Source organism: Oncorhynchus tshawytscha, linkage group LG04, assembly GCF_018296145.1.
Source record: "Oncorhynchus tshawytscha isolate Ot180627B linkage group LG04, Otsh_v2.0, whole genome shotgun sequence".
Classification (NCBI taxonomy): Eukaryota; Metazoa; Chordata; class Actinopteri; order Salmoniformes; family Salmonidae; genus Oncorhynchus; species Oncorhynchus tshawytscha.
The window spans coordinates 71,104,362-71,122,053 of NC_056432.1; the positions used below are offsets into that span (position 1 = coordinate 71,104,362).

General features: G+C 45.2%; 1 protein-coding gene and 2 non-coding genes across 3 annotated transcripts; all 3 read left to right on the forward strand.

Moving 5' to 3' along the window:
* Positions 1 to 200: 200 nt before the first annotated feature.
* LOC112236185 (importin-7) lies at positions 201 to 17,602 on the forward strand. The gene is made up of 24 exons (XM_042321181.1): positions 201 to 401; positions 3,588 to 3,669; positions 7,013 to 7,166; positions 7,287 to 7,445; positions 7,588 to 7,744; positions 8,117 to 8,206; positions 8,392 to 8,486; positions 8,850 to 8,934; positions 9,095 to 9,329; positions 9,513 to 9,589; positions 10,445 to 10,561; positions 11,237 to 11,326; positions 11,569 to 11,734; positions 11,892 to 12,052; positions 12,263 to 12,391; positions 12,996 to 13,062; positions 13,238 to 13,363; positions 13,468 to 13,565; positions 13,666 to 13,761; positions 13,904 to 14,124; positions 14,252 to 14,460; positions 14,814 to 15,020; positions 15,887 to 16,003; positions 16,130 to 17,602. The coding sequence occupies exons 1-24, from the start codon at positions 318 to 320 to the stop codon at positions 16,228 to 16,230; spliced, it is 3,123 nt and encodes a 1,040-aa protein (XP_042177115.1). The 5' UTR covers positions 201 to 317; the 3' UTR covers positions 16,231 to 17,602.
* LOC112249775 lies at positions 10,095 to 10,272 on the forward strand. Its single transcript, XR_002951187.1, has one exon. It is a non-coding gene; the product is annotated as a small nucleolar RNA SNORA23 (small nucleolar RNA).
* LOC112249772 lies at positions 15,178 to 15,321 on the forward strand. The gene has a single exon (XR_002953432.1). It is a non-coding gene; the product is annotated as a small nucleolar RNA SNORD15 (small nucleolar RNA).
* Positions 17,603 to 17,692: the final 90 nt, after the last annotated feature.

Genomic DNA, 17,692 nt, shown 5'->3' on the forward strand with positions numbered 1-17,692 from the left:
AAAGATCGTGCTGAAAACTTCAAATCTACTAGCCAACTGCAATGACATGCTTTCCATTTTCATAATATTTTGTTGTCTTTATTTACTGACTGTAAGACAGTGTGAGAGAGATATCACACATGTAAAACTACAACTCCTAGAGTGCAATAGTTCGAAGCGGATGTTCGTGTTGGAGAAATTTGGCGCTGATCTATCCGGGTACTTCATTCACTTCTTCCTTTCGCGCCGGTAACTGAAGAGCCGTGCGTCCATGTGCGTATTGACTGGGAATTCATAGACCACAGAAATACTGAATCCGAGCCATACCAGATTTAGCTATGGATCCAAACGTATTGATCGAGGCCCTTCGGGGTACCATGGACCCAAACTTGCGTGAGGCCGCGGAGAGACAGCTGAACGAGGTAAAAACTTGTGATGGTGCTAATCGGGCCTCTTCTGTTGTGTCACACATCAAAGATGGAATGGAGTCCTCCTAGCTTGTGGCTGTGGGAGACCAGAGTCAGTCCAGAACTTTGACAGATCAAATATTCTCTTCGAAATATGTACTCACCGAAACATATTGACTTTTGCCGTTACAGGTGTAATGTCAAAAATTTCGAATTATATTTTAACATCAAGATCTGCAACTCCAAGCGAATCCACCCGCAGCTGGTTCTTTAAAAACGTGCGGGAAGTTAGCATTAGCTTCCTTGATAATTAGCTGCTAGCTACGCAGTAAAAAGGCTTGTTGGACGATGCTTGCTTTTGGCCTAGTTGATGTATCATGTTTGAATCGTTGGAAAGACAAATTATGCCATTAATACCAGTTTTGTCTAAACGAACTAAATCATGGGATCTAGTATACGAATGTAGCTAGCGTTTGCTAAAAGTTTGAAAATCTGTGATAGCAAGTTGGCTAAGTGGCTCACGTGTCAGGTGTTTTTTTTTTTTTACTGCTGACATTGCCCTGCACAGCAGTAGTGCTAACTAGCTAGCTCGTTGAATTTAAATAGCTAACTTAACTAGTTGGCCAGCCAAAATGTCACCAATCGGACGAATTGACAGGTGTAACGTTAGTTAGTCAAGCTTTAATCGGCATACTTTCCTATCAATATAAATGTATGTCTAATATGGGAGTAGCTAATGTTAGATTTATTATTTAACTTGCTGGCTTTGCCTTTCATGAACGTAGCAAACTAGCAAGCTAACTGATATTTGCTAACTAGCTAGGTAGGTTTGATTTATCGAACGCTAGTTAACTTGCAAGATACAAAGTAAAGAATAGCAAGCATTATTAATAATAGCTACGCATTTATTAAGGTGGCAAACGTTTTATTTGTACGTCATTTGAAGTGAATGTTCGCTGGCTAGCGCTACGTTAGCAACCTTTTGAGGCGAGCGTTACATCAATTACATTGAGTCATTCGATGAGCTGTCCGCTTGCGCAGATTCTTTCGCTAATGTTAGCCTTACAAATTAAATAGCCAGCTATGTGCAACATGGCCTATTATCATAGTCTAGACGTCGATTTTTCATGTAAAATGTAGACGTGCCATAGATAACTAACATACGGACGGCGTGAATTCTTTCATGGTCACATAGTTAGCTTTTCACGTCGCGGGCGCAACATGGCTAACGTTAGCTATTAGGAAGAAGTCTCTCTTGGGCAATTGTCAAGTATAGTCTGGTCTGTTATCGGTTATGCTGTCCTTAGAACAATATATGTACGGTGTTGTCATGTAGCCGGGGTTTGAGTGAACTTTAAGTCAAGTTATGTCTGTGATATGTACATATTGTGTATAATCAGCTTGAACGTATTGTTAGCTAACTCTAGTTTGATAAGAGTAGGCCTAGCAAGGCTCAAATAAAATGTACATGAACTTCTTCACTCAACAATCTGAGTTAGTTGTTTTGTTTTTCGTGACAGCAGAATATACGACGCCAAGAATTTGTATCCAGAGAACAAGAATGTGCAGTTGGGTTGTTAGCTCGGAGCCATGTGTTTTATCCAGGGAGAGGTCTCGTAGTGCATTGTTATCCATAGGGAAAGGAGGGGAGCAGGCTATTTTTCATTGCTTACTTTTGACTCCTCTGAAGCAGTTAAGCATGAACAGTATTCACTTAATATAGCACGTGATGTAAGGATGGGTGGGGCAAGGCATTGAGACCCATTTTCATTCACTTTTATGTGATCAATGATTCTGGAAAAAGTATGCTGCACTCTTGTGTATACTGGACATCTTAAGTTTTAACATTATTAGTTAGTGTCTAGAGAATAGGGAGAGGTGACACACTCACTGTTTGATGCAGATGCTGCAGTCTCAAATGCCAGCCTGGATGTTGGCCAGGGCCCTGGCAGGCCATGTGGAGGTCTGCATTCCTTTGATATGTGTTTTAATGGGGGGGTTACATTATATAATGTACCTGTTGCATCAAGGTTTTGGCGTCGTTAAGTGACTGTATGTGTATTAGCTACAGCTAATGGAGCTCCATGCCTCAATATAATGGTTATATGGTATTACTGTCATCAATCAAATGTATTTATAAAGCCCTTTTTACATCAGCCAATGTCACAAAGTGATATACAGAAACAAAGCCTAAAACCCCAAACAGCAAGCAATGCAGATGAAGAAGCATGGTGGCTAGGAAAAAACCAGGCTCTGGGGGGTGGCCAGTCCTCTTCTGGCTGTGCCAGGTGGAGATTATAACAGTACATAGCCAAGATGATCAAACGTTCATAGATGACCAGTAGGGCCAAATTTAATTTATTTTACCTTTATTTAACTAGGCAAGAACAAATTCTTATTTTCAATAACGGCCTAGGAACAGTGGGTTAACTGTTAAGGGGCAGAATGACAGATTTGTACCTTGTCGGCTCGGGGGTTTGAACTTGCAACCTTCCGGTTACTAGTCCAACGCTCTAACCATTAGGCTACCCTTATTATTAGGGTAGCCTAATAATAATCACAGTGGTTGTACAGGGTGCAACAGGTCAGCACTTCAGGAATATGGCTTTTCAAAGCCGGTCATTCAGAGATAGACAGCAGGTGTGGTAGAGAGAGTTGGAAACAGCATGTCTGGGCCAAAGTAGCACGTCTGGTGAACAGATCAGGGTTCCATAGCCGCAGGCAGAACAGTTGAAACTGGAGCAGCAGCATGACCAGATGGACTGGGGACAGCAAGGAGTCATCACTCCAGATATAACAGACTGACCCTAGCCCCCCGACACAAACTTTTGCAGCATTGTCATGTAATTTGCTTGGCAAGGAATCAAGAGGAATTACTTGCAAATAGTACATGGTAGACTTATAGCAATTCCCTAAAAACCGGGCACTGTCTGTATTATCCCTCATTGCGAATAGTTTAATTTCAGCCATAAATCTATACATCCAAATGAATAAAGCATATACATCCAAATAAACAAGGCAGGCACAGTGATCATACCCAGTTAAAATGGCAAAATTTTAATTTTTGTTTTTTATCTGCAGTTGGTAAGACAGACACGTGGCTCTCGTTAATTTGTTATACACAGTTTGTTTTGCTGATATGTAGGTCAAATACACATCAGTGTTTGATATTCATGCATCCTTTCCTGCTTTCATTTACAGGGTCACACCCAGGTGAATTTTGTGTCAGCTCTGCTGCAAGTCACCATGTCTGATCAGTTAGATTTGCCCGTCAGACAAGCAGGTGAGTTTCAGAGGATGGGTAGATGTTGTTGTTATTATGATGCTGTGGGGCGGGCTTCTGGGCTCTCTTGCAGATGGAAATTCACTGGAACTGAAAGGTGAGAAGAGTATCTACAACCGTAGCTCAAATGAACTGAGCACGCTTTCTCAAAGATGACCCCTGCCCTGACTGCCACAGCTCCCACACTGATGACACCAGTCATATTGTGAAGAATGACCAATTTCCCATGAATCTGTACATTTGTTCACCAAGATACACACATGATATAAAGAGAAGAAAGGTGTTTTTGTAGTAAATGATGCAATCTTTATTATGCTACCGTTGCAGCTTATTTTATCCTGTCCTATGGCATTGAGATTTCACACTTCTTTTAGTCTGCTAGGGAGCTCTAGTGAAATCTATAATTTCTCGGTCTGGACAGTCTGTCTAGTCATTGACACAGCTGCCTTTATTATAACATTCCACATGTTTGAGATGCTCTGTGTGAGGGACCGTTCATAGCCTGTCCATGTGTCACACATGCCTCTATGGTAATGATGTACAGTTATATGGTAGGACGATCTGCTCTTGATCGGTGGCTCATTTGACTTTTATTACATTTTAAAAGTGTGCAGTCCTCAGGTGGCTGCCAGACAGAGCCTATCATTTTCAACCTGCTGCTAGCCTCCACACTACCATATTAACTTGTGCTCACCCATAGAACATGAGACTATCTTTCAACTTTGTCAGTTCTTCTACATTGTACTTTGCTTCAACAACACAATAGTAATGTGACTGCCTGGAGGAAAGTCTTACGTGGCAGCAGCCTTATGCATTGGGTGCTAATCTGTGTGCCTCTTTTCAAACAGATGACCTGGATATTTCTAAACAAACCTCCAGGAACTGGTGTGTTGAGCAGGAATGCTATCCTTCTTGTGACTGTGCTATTTGTCCTGCCATAGAGCCCTGCTGCACCTGACTCCGATTCAGACCGATTGCATTAAGTTAATGCAGCTGCAGTGGTGGCACGGGATAGATCATATCTGTCATGCCATTGGGTAAAAGATGCTTAGAAGTTGGCTTGGGACCTCTCCCCAGGAGAGCCACATGAACTTCAGTCAGCACTTTGGCCCGAAGTGCCGTGGTAATGAGGCTCATTTGCTGTAATCTGACACGCAAAGGGAGGAGCTAAGCGATTCCGTCACCAGCTAGCAGGCAAATGCCTGGGATTCCCATAAAGGCAGTGAGATCAGACCCAGGTCCCTCCTATTGAGGACAAATGCCCTCATACTTATGACAGATTATATATATTTTTTTTTTGTCATGGTTTGTTTTTTCAAATCTGTCACACTGATATTATAGGCAATTGCATTCTTTGATATTTCAGGAATCATCTATTCCCTGCCTCCATGTGTGGGCTAGGGGGATGTTGAGTTGCTGTGTCAGCACTGACTGGCAGGATTATGACTTCCCAGCCAGCAGCACAGCGATCACATCTGTGTCAGCAGTCTGTCTGACCCCCTATCCACCGCCTCGCCTGCCCCCTATCCACCGCCTCACCCTGCCTGCGAGCCACTGACCTCAGACGCTCCATTGTGGCTCTGTAGAACAATTCACACCCGTACTCCAAATTCAGACTCACTGTTTGAGCTGCAACACGAGAGGGGGAACTATTGCAAACCCCTAACTAAAGTGCACTTTTACACCTCTGTTCTATGACTCACTCAAGGAATTGGGCCTCTTTCTGCTGCTCTGCTCTGATCAGTTGAATATGGTAATTTCTGTTGTAATTTCAGGGGCAGAGGAAGGATGAATGAGTGACTCCTTGCTTGGATGGGGAGTGCTAATGAACAGGGCCATGCTAGTGTGTTGGGACTGAAAGGAGAGGTGTGGGCTCTTAAAGGGGCCTAAAAGCACTCCTTACTCCCCCAGCCGACTGCTACTCCCTCTCAGCCTGAGCACATGAGAGGAGTCACATTGAATATGCTGGTCATGAGATCCACTGCTGCGGCTATCTAGGCTGATGGACTCTTTCACACCGCCCAATGTCACACTGACACGAACCATTTAGAGATCTCCCTGATGTAAAGTGATTTTAAAGAGACTGAGAATATTGTGCCACTTTAACCAGCTGCAATTCCATAGGAATTGGAAGTGTTCATTTTAAACCTCATGATCAAAGCAAATTTTTACTTCAACACCATACAATTTGCATTAATTATATCTAGGTGGGTGGAATACCAGCTGTACATTAAACCTGCCTTAGAATTACATACAGTGCATTCGGAAGTATTCAGACCCCTCCCGTTTCCACATTTTGTTAAGTAACTGCCTTATTCTAAAATTCATTAAATAAAACATTTAAATAAAACATTTAAAACACTTGGAAAGGCACACCTGTATATGTAAGGCCCCACAGTTGACAGTGCATGTCAGAGCAAAAACTAAGCCATGACGTCGAAGGAATTGTCCGTAGCGCTGCGAGACAGGATTGTGTTGAGGCACCAATCTGGGGAAGGGTACCAACAAGTGTCTGCAGCATTCAAGGTCCCCAAGAACACAGTGGCCTCCATCATTCTTAAATGGAAGAAGCTTGGAACCACCAGGACTCTTCCTACAGCTGGCCGCCCAGCCAAACTGAACAATCAGGGGAGAAGGGCCTTGGTCAGGGAGGTGACCAAGAACCTGTTGGTCACTAACAGAGCTCTAGAGTTCCTCTGTGGAGATGGGAGAACCTTCCAGAAGGACAACCATCTCTGCAGCACTCCTTTATGGTATCTTGGCCAGACGGAAGCCACTCGTCAGTAAAAGGAACATAGCCGTCCGCTTGGAGTTTGCCAAATTGCACCTTAAAGGACTCCCAGTCCATGAGAAACATAAGATTCTCTGGTCCGATGAAACCAAGATTGAACTCTTTGAGACCAGACAATAGCTGTGCATTGACGCTCCCCATCCAAACTGACAGAGCTTGAGAGGATCTGCAGAGAAGAATGGGAGAAACTCCCCAAATACAGGTGTGCCAAGCTTGTCGCGTCATACCAAATAAGATTTGAGGGTGTAAATCGCTGCCAAAGGTGCATCAACAAAGTACTGAGTAAAGGGTCTGAATACTAATGTAATTGGGATATTTCAGTTTATTTGTAATAAATGTAATATTTTTTTCTCTTTTTTCTTGTCATCATGGTGTATTTTGAGTGGGGGGGCTATTTAATCAACTTTGGAAAAGGGCTGACGTAACAAAGTGGAAAAAGTTAAAGGGTCTGAATACTTTACAAATGCGCTGTATGTAATCAATTGTTTAATACGATCTCTAAGAAGCCTGTCTATGTTCAGTCAGTTGATGGTCCCCCTCTCCCTTCCCTAGGGGTGATCTACCTGAAGAACATGGTGACCCAGCACTGGAGCGAGGGGGATGGCACCAGCACGGAGACGCCTGTCAATAACATCCCAGAGGAGGACAGGCAGTTCATCCGTGACAACATCGTGGAGGCCATCATCCATTCCCCCGAGCGCATCAGGTAACCGACCACCCTGTGGCTGCTCAGCTCACTGCACAGCGCCGGCAGAGGGGGGGCTAGAGGTAGCTCGGATCAACCAAATTGTCTTCCAACCTTTCTCCTCTCTCTTTAACCCTTCAGAGTGCAGCTGACAACATGTATCCACCACATGATTAAACACGACTACCCTGGCAAGTGGACTGCCATCGTGGACAAGATTGGCTTCTACCTGCAGTCAGATAACAGTGCCGGCTGGCTGGGCATCCTGCTCTGCCTCTACCAGCTGGTTAAAAACTATGAGTAAGGACTCCTTGTTTTAGAGTGACCATGCTGTGACAGTCCCAACCATTTAGGGAATGGGGTGCCATTTGGGACACGCAGTATTATAGAGCTGTTTGCTATGTCTTCGGGTGGCTGATGTTTCTGATTGTGTGTTTGACAGGTACAAGAAGCCAGACGAGCGCAGTCCTCTGGTGGCGGCCATGCAGATCTTCATGCCCATGCTGAAGGACCGCTTCATCCAGCTGCTCCCTGACCCCTCCAGTGAATCTGTCCTGGTGCAAAAACAGATCTTCAAGATCCTCTACGCCCTCTTCCAGGTACTACTGACCACATCCTTCACTCTCACCTTCTTAGAAGTTAAGTGTTTATATTAGTCTGTTGATTGTGTAGGGTACTTGTCTAAATGTGGATGTATAGCTGTAGTGTCCAGTTATTTAGCTACTCCTTCCATAATACTGGTTTTGGAGATTGGTCGGTTATCATTGTCCTGTAGGAGGGGAGGGCTGGGGACCATCTGGTCCATGTGGGCTGCTTCTTCTGCTGGCTGTGATGTCACTGTCATGTGGGCCACTGGGCAAGACCTGTCCCTGCTCAGCATGCCAGATTGCTCTGCTGTCTAATGTCCATTGGAAAGACGACAAAGCGTTTTGATTTGAATAGATGGAATTTCTCCTTTTCTCTGTCCACAGTATAACCTCCCCCTGGAGCTGATCAACCGACAGAACCTGACAGAGTGGATGGAGATCCTGAAGACAGTGGTGGACAGAGACGTGCCTCCGGTGAGGGCAGATTTACTGTGGTAGGGCAAGGAGGGGAGCACAAATAGGTTGACTATGCAAATCAAGGAGCTCCCAAACAGATTAGCTATAGTTTGTTTGCTTTATTTTATTGCTTCTAGTTGAAACAAAGCTAATTTATTTATTTTTGTGTATATATTTTTTCCTTCCCCATCTGTGCCTCACAGGAGACCTTGCAGGTGGATGAGGATGAGAGACCTGAGCTGCCCTGGTGGAAGTGTAAGAAGTGGGCCCTCCACATCCTGGCCAGGCTCTTTGAAAGGTAACCCTACTCAACCCACCCCAGCACACTGTCACTACACTGAGTGTACAAAACATTAGGAACACCTGCTCTTTCCATGAGACTGACCAGGTGAAAGTGATAATTCCTTAATGATGTCACTTATCATTACCTGTCTGGTGGATGGATTATCTTGGCAAATGAGAAATGCTCACTAACAGGGATGTAAACGAATGTGTGCACAAAATTGGATTAACTTTTTGTGCATATGGAAAATGTCTGGGATCTTTAATAATTTCAGCTCATGAGACATGGGACCATGACTATATGTTTATTTTTTGGTTCAGTGTATATTAACCTGTGAAAGCATCTTTAAACCCACCCCACCCCCACCCCCACCCCCAGGTATGGTAGCCCAGGCAACACTACCAAAGAGTACACAGAGTTTGCCGATCTCTTCCTCAAGGGATACGCAGTGGCAGCACAACAGGTGAGAGGCCAAGGCTGCTCTTGGCTTTGTCTGAGCTGAAAGATGTGTGATGCATGACTCTGTGATTGACTGAGGGACAGAAGGTTGCCTTTCAGCTGTGTCTGTCTGCATGGAAGTCTGATCTCAACCAGAGGGAACTGATTTGCCTGTCTGTCTGTAGGTGCTGCTGAAGGTCTTATATCAGTACAAGGAGAAGCAATACGTGGCTCCCAGAGTCCTCCAGCAGACACTCAACTATATTAACCAGGGAATCGCACACGCTGTCACCTGGAAGAACCTGAAGCCACATATCCAGGGTATCATTCAGGACGTGGTTTTCCCCCTCATGTGCTACACGGACAGTGACCAGGAGTTGTGGGAGGAGGACCCATACGAGTACATTCGCATGAAGTTTGGTAAGCGCCATTCTTGTTTTTGGAAATCAGAGAAATATTCTGTGGTATTTGTCATCCAAAAGGAATGTCCTGGAATCAGAGACTGCCTGGAAGTGATCAGTTAAAATATTTAACTGTGTAAAGCTATTCTAACAAACCAATGCAATGTGCCATCTGATCTGCTGACTCTCTGTCATGTCTCAGATGTGTTCGAGGATTTCATCTCTCCCACCACGGCAGCTCAGACCCTGCTCTTCACCTCCTGCAACAAGAGGAAAGAAGTGAGTTGTGGTTCTAATTTGCAAGCTGAGTTCTCCTGGCACGGTCAACAGCCAGCCATGATGTGATCATGGTTCCATCCCAAATGGCACCATATTCCCTATATAGTGCACTTCCTCTTTTTTTTCAGAGCCCAGGTCAAAAGTAGTGCACTATATTGGGAATGTGTGCCATTTGGGATGCATACCCTCGATGGCCAAGTGCCTGTTTTTTTACTGGCCTCACTCCTGCCCTTAATTATGGCCTGGCCCACTCCTCTTTCCTGCCTGCCCCTGCTGTGACTCTCATTAGCGTCCTGTTGCTCCAACAACAGTACAGAGCTGTTGGAACCGGTCTGTGGACGCGTCGAGCCAGGAGAACTCTGGAAAACAAAGTAGCATAGCTGGAAGAAAGCACTACTTTAGTTGCTGTAGCTCATTAGTCAGATGTGTTACGTATTACGGCTTTCTTTCTGTTCTAAATGTAAGGTGTTGTTTTAGCGTGTAGTTCTATTCCGTTTTGGCTGTGGGTGAACGGGGTGTGTGGTGCCTGTCCATGTTACGTGCTGCCGTCTGGCTGTGTCTTATAGTCTGTGCGGCGGTGCTCACTCCACACCTGCAGCCATAGAGCCACTGGAGATCATAGTACTGACCTGTGACGTCTCTGACTCCTCACCACGGGCCAGCCTCCATACTCTCCCACAAACTCTCCTGGCCTGCATCTCAAATGGCACCCTATTCCCTACATTGTGCACTAACCCATGGGCCCTGGTCAAAATTAGTGTACTATACATGGATTAGTATGCCATTTGGGACATATCAAAGGTGCTTGATGTTAATGTGAAGCAGTTAGCCAGGATACATTTCTTTATTCTCTAGGTTCTTCAGAAGACCATGGGCTTCTGTTATCAGATCCTCACTGAGCCCACCTCTGACCCCAGGAAGAAGGACGGAGCGCTGCACATGATTGGCTCTCTGGCTGAAATCCTGCTCAAGGTGAATAACCCAACAGCATCTGCTATCTCCTTTTTTCTAGTTGACCTTTGGTCTGACCACATACTCATCAGATGAGGTAGCTGACTCTGCATATATATATATTTAAATTTTACCCTTTTTTTCTCCCCAATTTTGAGGTATCCAATTGTTAGTAGCTACTATCTTGTCTCATCGCTACAACTCCCGTACGGGCTCGGGGGAGACGAAGGTTGAAAGTCATGCGTCCTCCGATACACAACCCAACCAAGCCGCACTGCTTCTTAACACAGCGCGCACCCAACCTGGAAGCCAACCGCACCAATGTGTTCGGAGGAAACACCGTGCACCTGGCAACCTTGGTTAGTGTGCACTGTGCCCGGCCCGCCACAGGAGTCGCTGGTGCGCGATGAGACAAGGATATCCCAACCCCTCCCTAACCCGGACGACGCTATGCCAATTGTGCGTCGCCCCACGGACCTCCAGGTCGCGGCCGGTTACGACAGAGCCTGGTTGCGAACCCAGAGTCTCCGGTGGCACAGCTCTTAACCACTGCGCCACCCGGGAGGCCCGGCGTGTTACTATTTTGCCAATTTGTTTTATTACTTAAGTTTACTTTATGGATCCCAAGTGGCAGTCAAATATATTAATGAAATTCATGGTTAACAAAATACATGTTTCTTTCCCACCCCCAAACAGAAAAAGGTCTATAAAGACCAGATGGAGTTCATGCTGCAGAACCACGTCTTCACTCTGTTCCGCAGTGAGCTGGGCTATATGAGAGCCAGAGTAAGTGTCACGTTGCCAGATCATTCTGGCCCAGGGCTCCAGTAGGGAGAAGGGGAGAGCATGTGTATCAAGAATATTAATGACAATGATTTGGTATAACACCTGTGCTTTCTGTAAGTTCTGCTTTCCCTCATTGCAGTGGCGTTTTCAACTCTTCACATCTTGATAGTTCTAGATAGAAATTCTAGCTTTAGGAGAATTCGGCAAAAGTATAGTCAGTTTGTTCTGGTGTTTCCCCATAGGCCTGTTGGGTCCTGCATTACTTCTGTGAGGTCAAGTTTAAGAGTGACCAGAACCTGCAGACAGCCCTGGAGCTGACCCGCCTCTGCCTGATCAATGACAACGAGATGCCTGTTAAAGTGGAGGCAGCCATCGCCCTGCAGGTCCTCATCAGCAACCAGGAGAAAGGTAGCTAGCTATCTCTCCACTGTCAGACTCAGAAACACACCATAGGTGTATATGCAGTCTTTGCTGTATAACATTAATACTTGTGTTCTGCTTAAATCCAAATGATATAACTGATTATCACTAAGTGCTCCTTTGTCATGTTTTTCCTCTTTCCTAGCCAAAGAGTATATCACTCCCTTCATCCGGCCTGTGATGCAGGCCCTCCTGCACATTGTGCGTGAAACCGAGAACGATGACCTCACTAACGTCATCCAGAAGATGATCTGCGAGTACAGCGAAGAGGTCACGCCCATCGCCGTGGAGATGACACAGCACTTGGTGAGGAGTGTGTGCGCTCAGTACCTGACTCATAAACCGTCCCTGCGCAGGAAGTCGCCTTCCTTTGATCAGTTTATGATTCCGTTTGTCAGCCATGGAGAGAGGAAATAAGGTCCAATTACCATCTCTCCTAGTTCCATGTTGGTCTGGTTTTAAAGACTCTGCTCTCAGGGAAACCCACTTATGGCTGTTATTCCCGTCTCTCCTCAGGCGATGACCTTCAATCAGGTCATCCAGACGGGGCCTGACGAGGAGGGAGGGGACGACAAGGCGGTGACAGCCATGGGCATCCTCAACACTATCGACACACTGCTCAGTGTGGTGGAGGACCACAAAGAGGTGAGTACAGCCATAGCGTCCTGTCTGTGGGGTCTACTTGTACATCAAGCTGTCTCATGCTACAGAAACAGGATATGGGCTCCTGCCCTATTGGCCATTCTGGTTTGGACAAGGCATATTTACTTACAGCCATTCAACCAAACACCAACTCAGTACAACAGCTTCCCTCCCAGCTAAAGTCATGGTGCTGCCTGCCAACACACTTCCAGCTGCCCACCCGCTCCTGGAAACACACGCTGTTCTCTCTTCAAAGTGCCTTGCAGGCTGATATCTCTAGAAATAGCACTGTGGCTCTCTGCCCGTACGTCTGCCGACGCACAGGACCGTGGGGCTTGGAACCAGCCAAACCAGCAAATGTTGGTCAACAGTTAGATATGTCTTCTTGGTATACTACTCATGGTCGTTGACTGTGTAAAGTAAAGCGATCAGCTGTTTACTTATGTTGTTTTATCAATGTGCCTACCTACAGGTATTTGGTTTTCTGGAAATGACTTGCACAATGAAATGATCAAATCTACTCTTGCAGCACCACATGTATGTTCATGGTGAATATCTGTGTGTGTGTTCCAGTGCTCTAACTAAATGAATGGGGTTTCTGTTTTAGATCACCCAGCAGCTGGAGGGTATATGTCTGCAGGTGATTGGCACCGTCCTGCAGCAGCATGTCCTGGGTAAGACTCCCTTGCTCTTCCTGTCACACCACATTCCAACCGGGTCCTCCCGTCTCTGACACGCGCAAGTGGGTGAGGTGCCTAGAGTAATTTACGTGACTGACTCACTCTGTGGGGGTTGTCCTATATTTACCTCTGTCTGAAACCCAGCCTGTGTCTGTGTGCTGATTTTCAGAGTTCTACGAGGAGATCCTGTCTCTGGCACACAGCCTGACCTGCCAGCAGGTGTCCCAACAGATGTGGCAGCTCCTCCCCTTGGTGTTTGAGGTCTTCCAGCAGGATGGCTTTGATTACTTCACAGGTATACTGCTCACCAACCTGCTAGTCTCAACTTTGCCTGTTATGGTGATATGACTATTATATAGACACAGACCATATTAAATGGGGAATGTGACTCTATTTCAGACATGATGCCTCTCCTTCACAACTACGTCACGGTTGACACAGACACTCTCCTGTCTGACACTAAATACCTGGAGATAATCTACAGCATGTGCAAGAAGGTACAGTAATTTACAGCCGCTGTGCAATGTGTTCACACATTATATTGGTGGTGTGTATTTTTGCTGGTGTGAACAGGTTGATAATCTGTTGTCCATGCAGGTTCTGACTGGCGATCCAGGTGAGGATCCAGAGTGTCATGCAGCCAAGCTGTTGGAGGTGGTTATTCTGCAGTGCAAAGGGCGCGGAATTGATCAGGTAAGCGTCTGGCTTCTACACTACATCTTGTATAGCAACGACTGTATTCAATCTTATTTAAGCTGGTTGAATATCAAAGTAACTGATTTTGAGAAGCACTGTACTATACAGTCACCTTAGACTTTCTTTGCCGCTCCTGCAGGTTGTTCCCTTGTTTGTGGCGGCTGCGCTGGAGAGGCTGACGAGGGAGGTGAAGACCAGTGAGCTGAGGACCATGTGTCTGCAAGTGGCCATCGCAGCCCTGTACTACAGCCCCCCTCTGCTGCTCAACACCCTGGAGAACCTGCGCTTCCCAAACAACACTGAGCCCATCACCAACCACTTCATCTCCCAGTGGCTCAAAGATGTTGACTGCTTCCTGGGGTAAGACCATGCAAGATGCTCATGTTTAATATATTTACAGCTCGTCTGGTTTCTATGGTCGCCCATATAGTTTGATATCAAATAGAGCACAAACATGTGCAGTAAGATATTTTATGTTATCCCCCAGGCTCCATGATAGGAAGATCTGTGTGCTTGGCCTGTGTGCCCTCATTGACTTGGAGCAGAGGCCCCAGGCTGTCAACCAGGTGGCCGGCCAACTGCTTCCCGCGGCCATCCTGCTCTTCAATGGCCTCAAGAGGGCCTACGCCTGTCAAGCAGAGAACGAGAATGAGGATGAAGATGATGATGAAGATGGAGAGGAGGATGAGGAGAATGGTACTGCATTTTTTATTTTTTATTAACTAGGCAAGTCAGTTAAAAACAAATTATTATTTACAAGGAACAGTGGGTTAACTGCCTTGTTAAGCAGCAGAACGACAGATTTTTACCTTGTCAGCTTGGGGATTTGATCAGTTGCTGGCCCAACACTAACCACTAGGCTACCTGCCACCCCAAATGTGTGCTATCCTCTGAAATTTGTGCTGTCCCATTGTCACTCACCTATTTTAATCTTCCTACTATAGTAAATAGATAAGATACAGCTGCAAGGAGCACTTCAATGGTAGATGGTTTGAGTTATGTTAGTAGATTGATCAGTAATAATTGCATCCATTTGTGCCTTTCCTCAGTTGAGCTGGGCAGTGATGAGGATGACATTGATGAGGAGGGCCAGGAGTACTTGGAGATGCTGGCCAAGCATGCAGGAGAGGATGGGGATGATGAGGACTGGGATGAGGACGACGCAGAGGAGACTGCACTGGAGGGCTACACTACAGCTGTAGACGACGAAGACAACCTGGTGGATGAATACCAGATCTTCAAGGCCATACTACAGAGTAAGGAGACCACCTTTCAGGCACACAAAGCTAGTGATGGGTCGTCAAGTGAAGGACACAAATTTGATATAAACAGTGAATAAGTGTTTACACTCAGTCAATATTACAAAACATATTTGTGAGGTCTGTTATTTACAGTGCATTATTAGTACATGCTCTTCAGTGATGATACGAGGACGAATCGGAACGGGACACTGTGTCTGTGGTCACTGGGTCAGGGTCACGTTCTGTGTCTCTGGGTTCAGTTCCCCACAGCAGCGTGTTCTTCAGTTGAAGACATCGAGGCATTTGTCTGAGAAGGTTTAAAAACACAATACAGGCCTCCCGGGTGGCGCAGTGGTCGTAAGGCACTGCATCGCAGTGCTAGCTGTGCCACCAGAGACTCTGGGTCTGTTGCAGCCTGCCGTGACCGGGAGGTCCATGGGGGCGATGCACAATTGGCCTCGCGTCGTCCGGATTAGGAAGGGTTTGGCCGGTAGGGATATCCTTGTCTCATCGCGCACTAACAACTCCTGCGGTGGGTGGACGCAGTGCATGCTAACCAGGTCGCCAGGTGCACGGTGTTTCCTCCGACACATTGGTGCTGCTGGCTTCCGGGTTGGATGCGCTCTGTGTTAAGAAGCAGTGCGGCTTGGTTGGGTTGTGTATCGGAGGACGCATGGAGTTGTAGCGATGAGACAAGATAGTAACTACTAACAATTGGATACCACAAAAAAAAGGGTAAAATTCACAAGAGAAAAAAACCACAATACAAACGAGATCTCTGTATTGAAGAAATCAATGCAATATGTTGCATTTTTTTATGCTTAAGTGTAATTCGTACCTAAAAGGGGAGGAAAAAACGTAACTGTATTTCTCCAACTCAGATATCCAGACCCGTGACCCAGCATGGTACCAGGCACTCACACAAACCCTTGATGAGGAACAAGGAAAACACCTTCATGACATTGGCACACTTGCAGACCAGAGACGGGCAGCACATGGTAAGTAAATGTATCCCCGTCATACAATTAGACAGCTGGTCATTTTTATTTAATTGTTTTAATATAGGAAATAAACACTTTCCATGTTTGGCCTGTTGTATAATTGCCCTATTTTCTTCATTCTAGAATCCAAAATGATCGAGAAGCATGGCGGATACAAGTTCACAGTGCCAGAAGTGGTGCCAACTAATTTCAACTTTGGAGGCAACGCTCCAGGAATGAATTGAGTCGTCCCTTCTCCCTTTTATTACTCTGACTGATTGTAGTGAAGTGAAAAAAGCTTGTGTTGTTCCCTTAAGTAGTGGTTCCAGAACTGGTTCTTCTCACTGACTCTTCAATCTGACTATCAAATTGGAAATAGCACCAGAAGAAGTGGGAAGACAAGCAAATGCAACAAATGGCTGGGAAAACAAACCAAGAACTCGAGCTTGAAGCAAGAGAAGAAATAAGCTCTAAACAACATTGTCTTCTGGGATCCAATGTGGAGGATACTAGGACGGGGACATCCTTTTTTTTCTTCCCACTTAAACAAAACGGGAGGGCTTAACAATTTGAAATTGATAACGGGACTAAATGTTTCATCATTTTCACTGTTTTGGCCAAAAGGCTGTGCGTGATAAGATTATACCTCTGGCAGTAGTGTTGTCTACGTTATTTTCTGCATTAACAAATTCTCATGTTTGTTATGTATATACAAGCCAAGGTTCTTGATTTTTAAGTAGCCTTGCTAAAACAACCAGAGGTATTTGTAAGGTGTCAAGTGTATTCATATGTAGCATATTGGATACTTCATAGCACTATGTGATGCCTGATCTCTGTAAATTAATGACTAGCACTTTCATATTGTTCAGGTCTCCTAGCCTTCTGTATCAGACTGCAATTTTTAAATCAATTAAGACCATTTAAAACACAAACTGCTGTAACTTTGGTTACGGTGTAGAATAATGAGTGGCATCACCTTGCTGCTAAAGTGGAAACATTCTTGATTCCTAAAAAAGAATGCTCTTGGTGTTCAGTTTCGATACAAGACGTGTTGTGAGCACTGAAAGTCAATTGGATACTTCATTGAAGCATGTACAATTGGACTTGATCGTGAAGGTCTCAAGCATTTGGTTGGTGTATGGATGAACCATATATATATATCTATATATATATATACACACACACCAATATATTAAAAAAAAGTTGAGTTGGATTGCATGCATTTGACTGTTTACTAACAGCTACACAGTTGTGCACTCGGTCATTTGATTTGGAGCCTATATTTGAGTGAATGTCTGTATACTCTGTCAGATCAGGTGATATGTAGTCTATTTAGAACTATGCTGCCAGCTAATTATAATTCTAGTTCATTTGCTACTACGGCTCGAAGGGTGTCATGTCCTCCTTGGCAAGCGTTGATCACTCCCACTAGTAGAGCTTTACAGTGTCTACATTATCAGTGACCGATATAACTGCATACTGCGCAGCACGATATAGACGAACTAGAACGTGGCCATAAACTTGCTTCAAACTGCATACCGTTTTCCTGGATCTGGTTAGTTTCATTTAAAAGACACTGCTGGCTAATGTCAATGTATATAAAATGCATTACAAATACCCTTGAGTTTGATTCAACTGCATTGCCCACATTACCTCGCTCGACTTTAGGCTACCATGAGGCTTTGCGGTTCCAAAATGGCTGTGTCC

Bases quoted from the DNA above. Each gene is read 5' to 3' on its own strand.
- LOC112236185 (XM_042321181.1), top strand. From the start codon at position 318: ATGGATCCAAACGTATTGATCGAGGCCCTTCGGGGTACCATGGACCCA. The intron at 11,327-11,568 runs GTAAGTGTCACG...GTTTCCCCATAG, and splicing joins TGGGCTATATGAGAGCCAGA to GCCTGTTGGGTCCTGCATTA. The intron at 11,735-11,891 runs GTAGCTAGCTAT...CCTCTTTCCTAG, and splicing joins CATCAGCAACCAGGAGAAAG to CCAAAGAGTATATCACTCCC.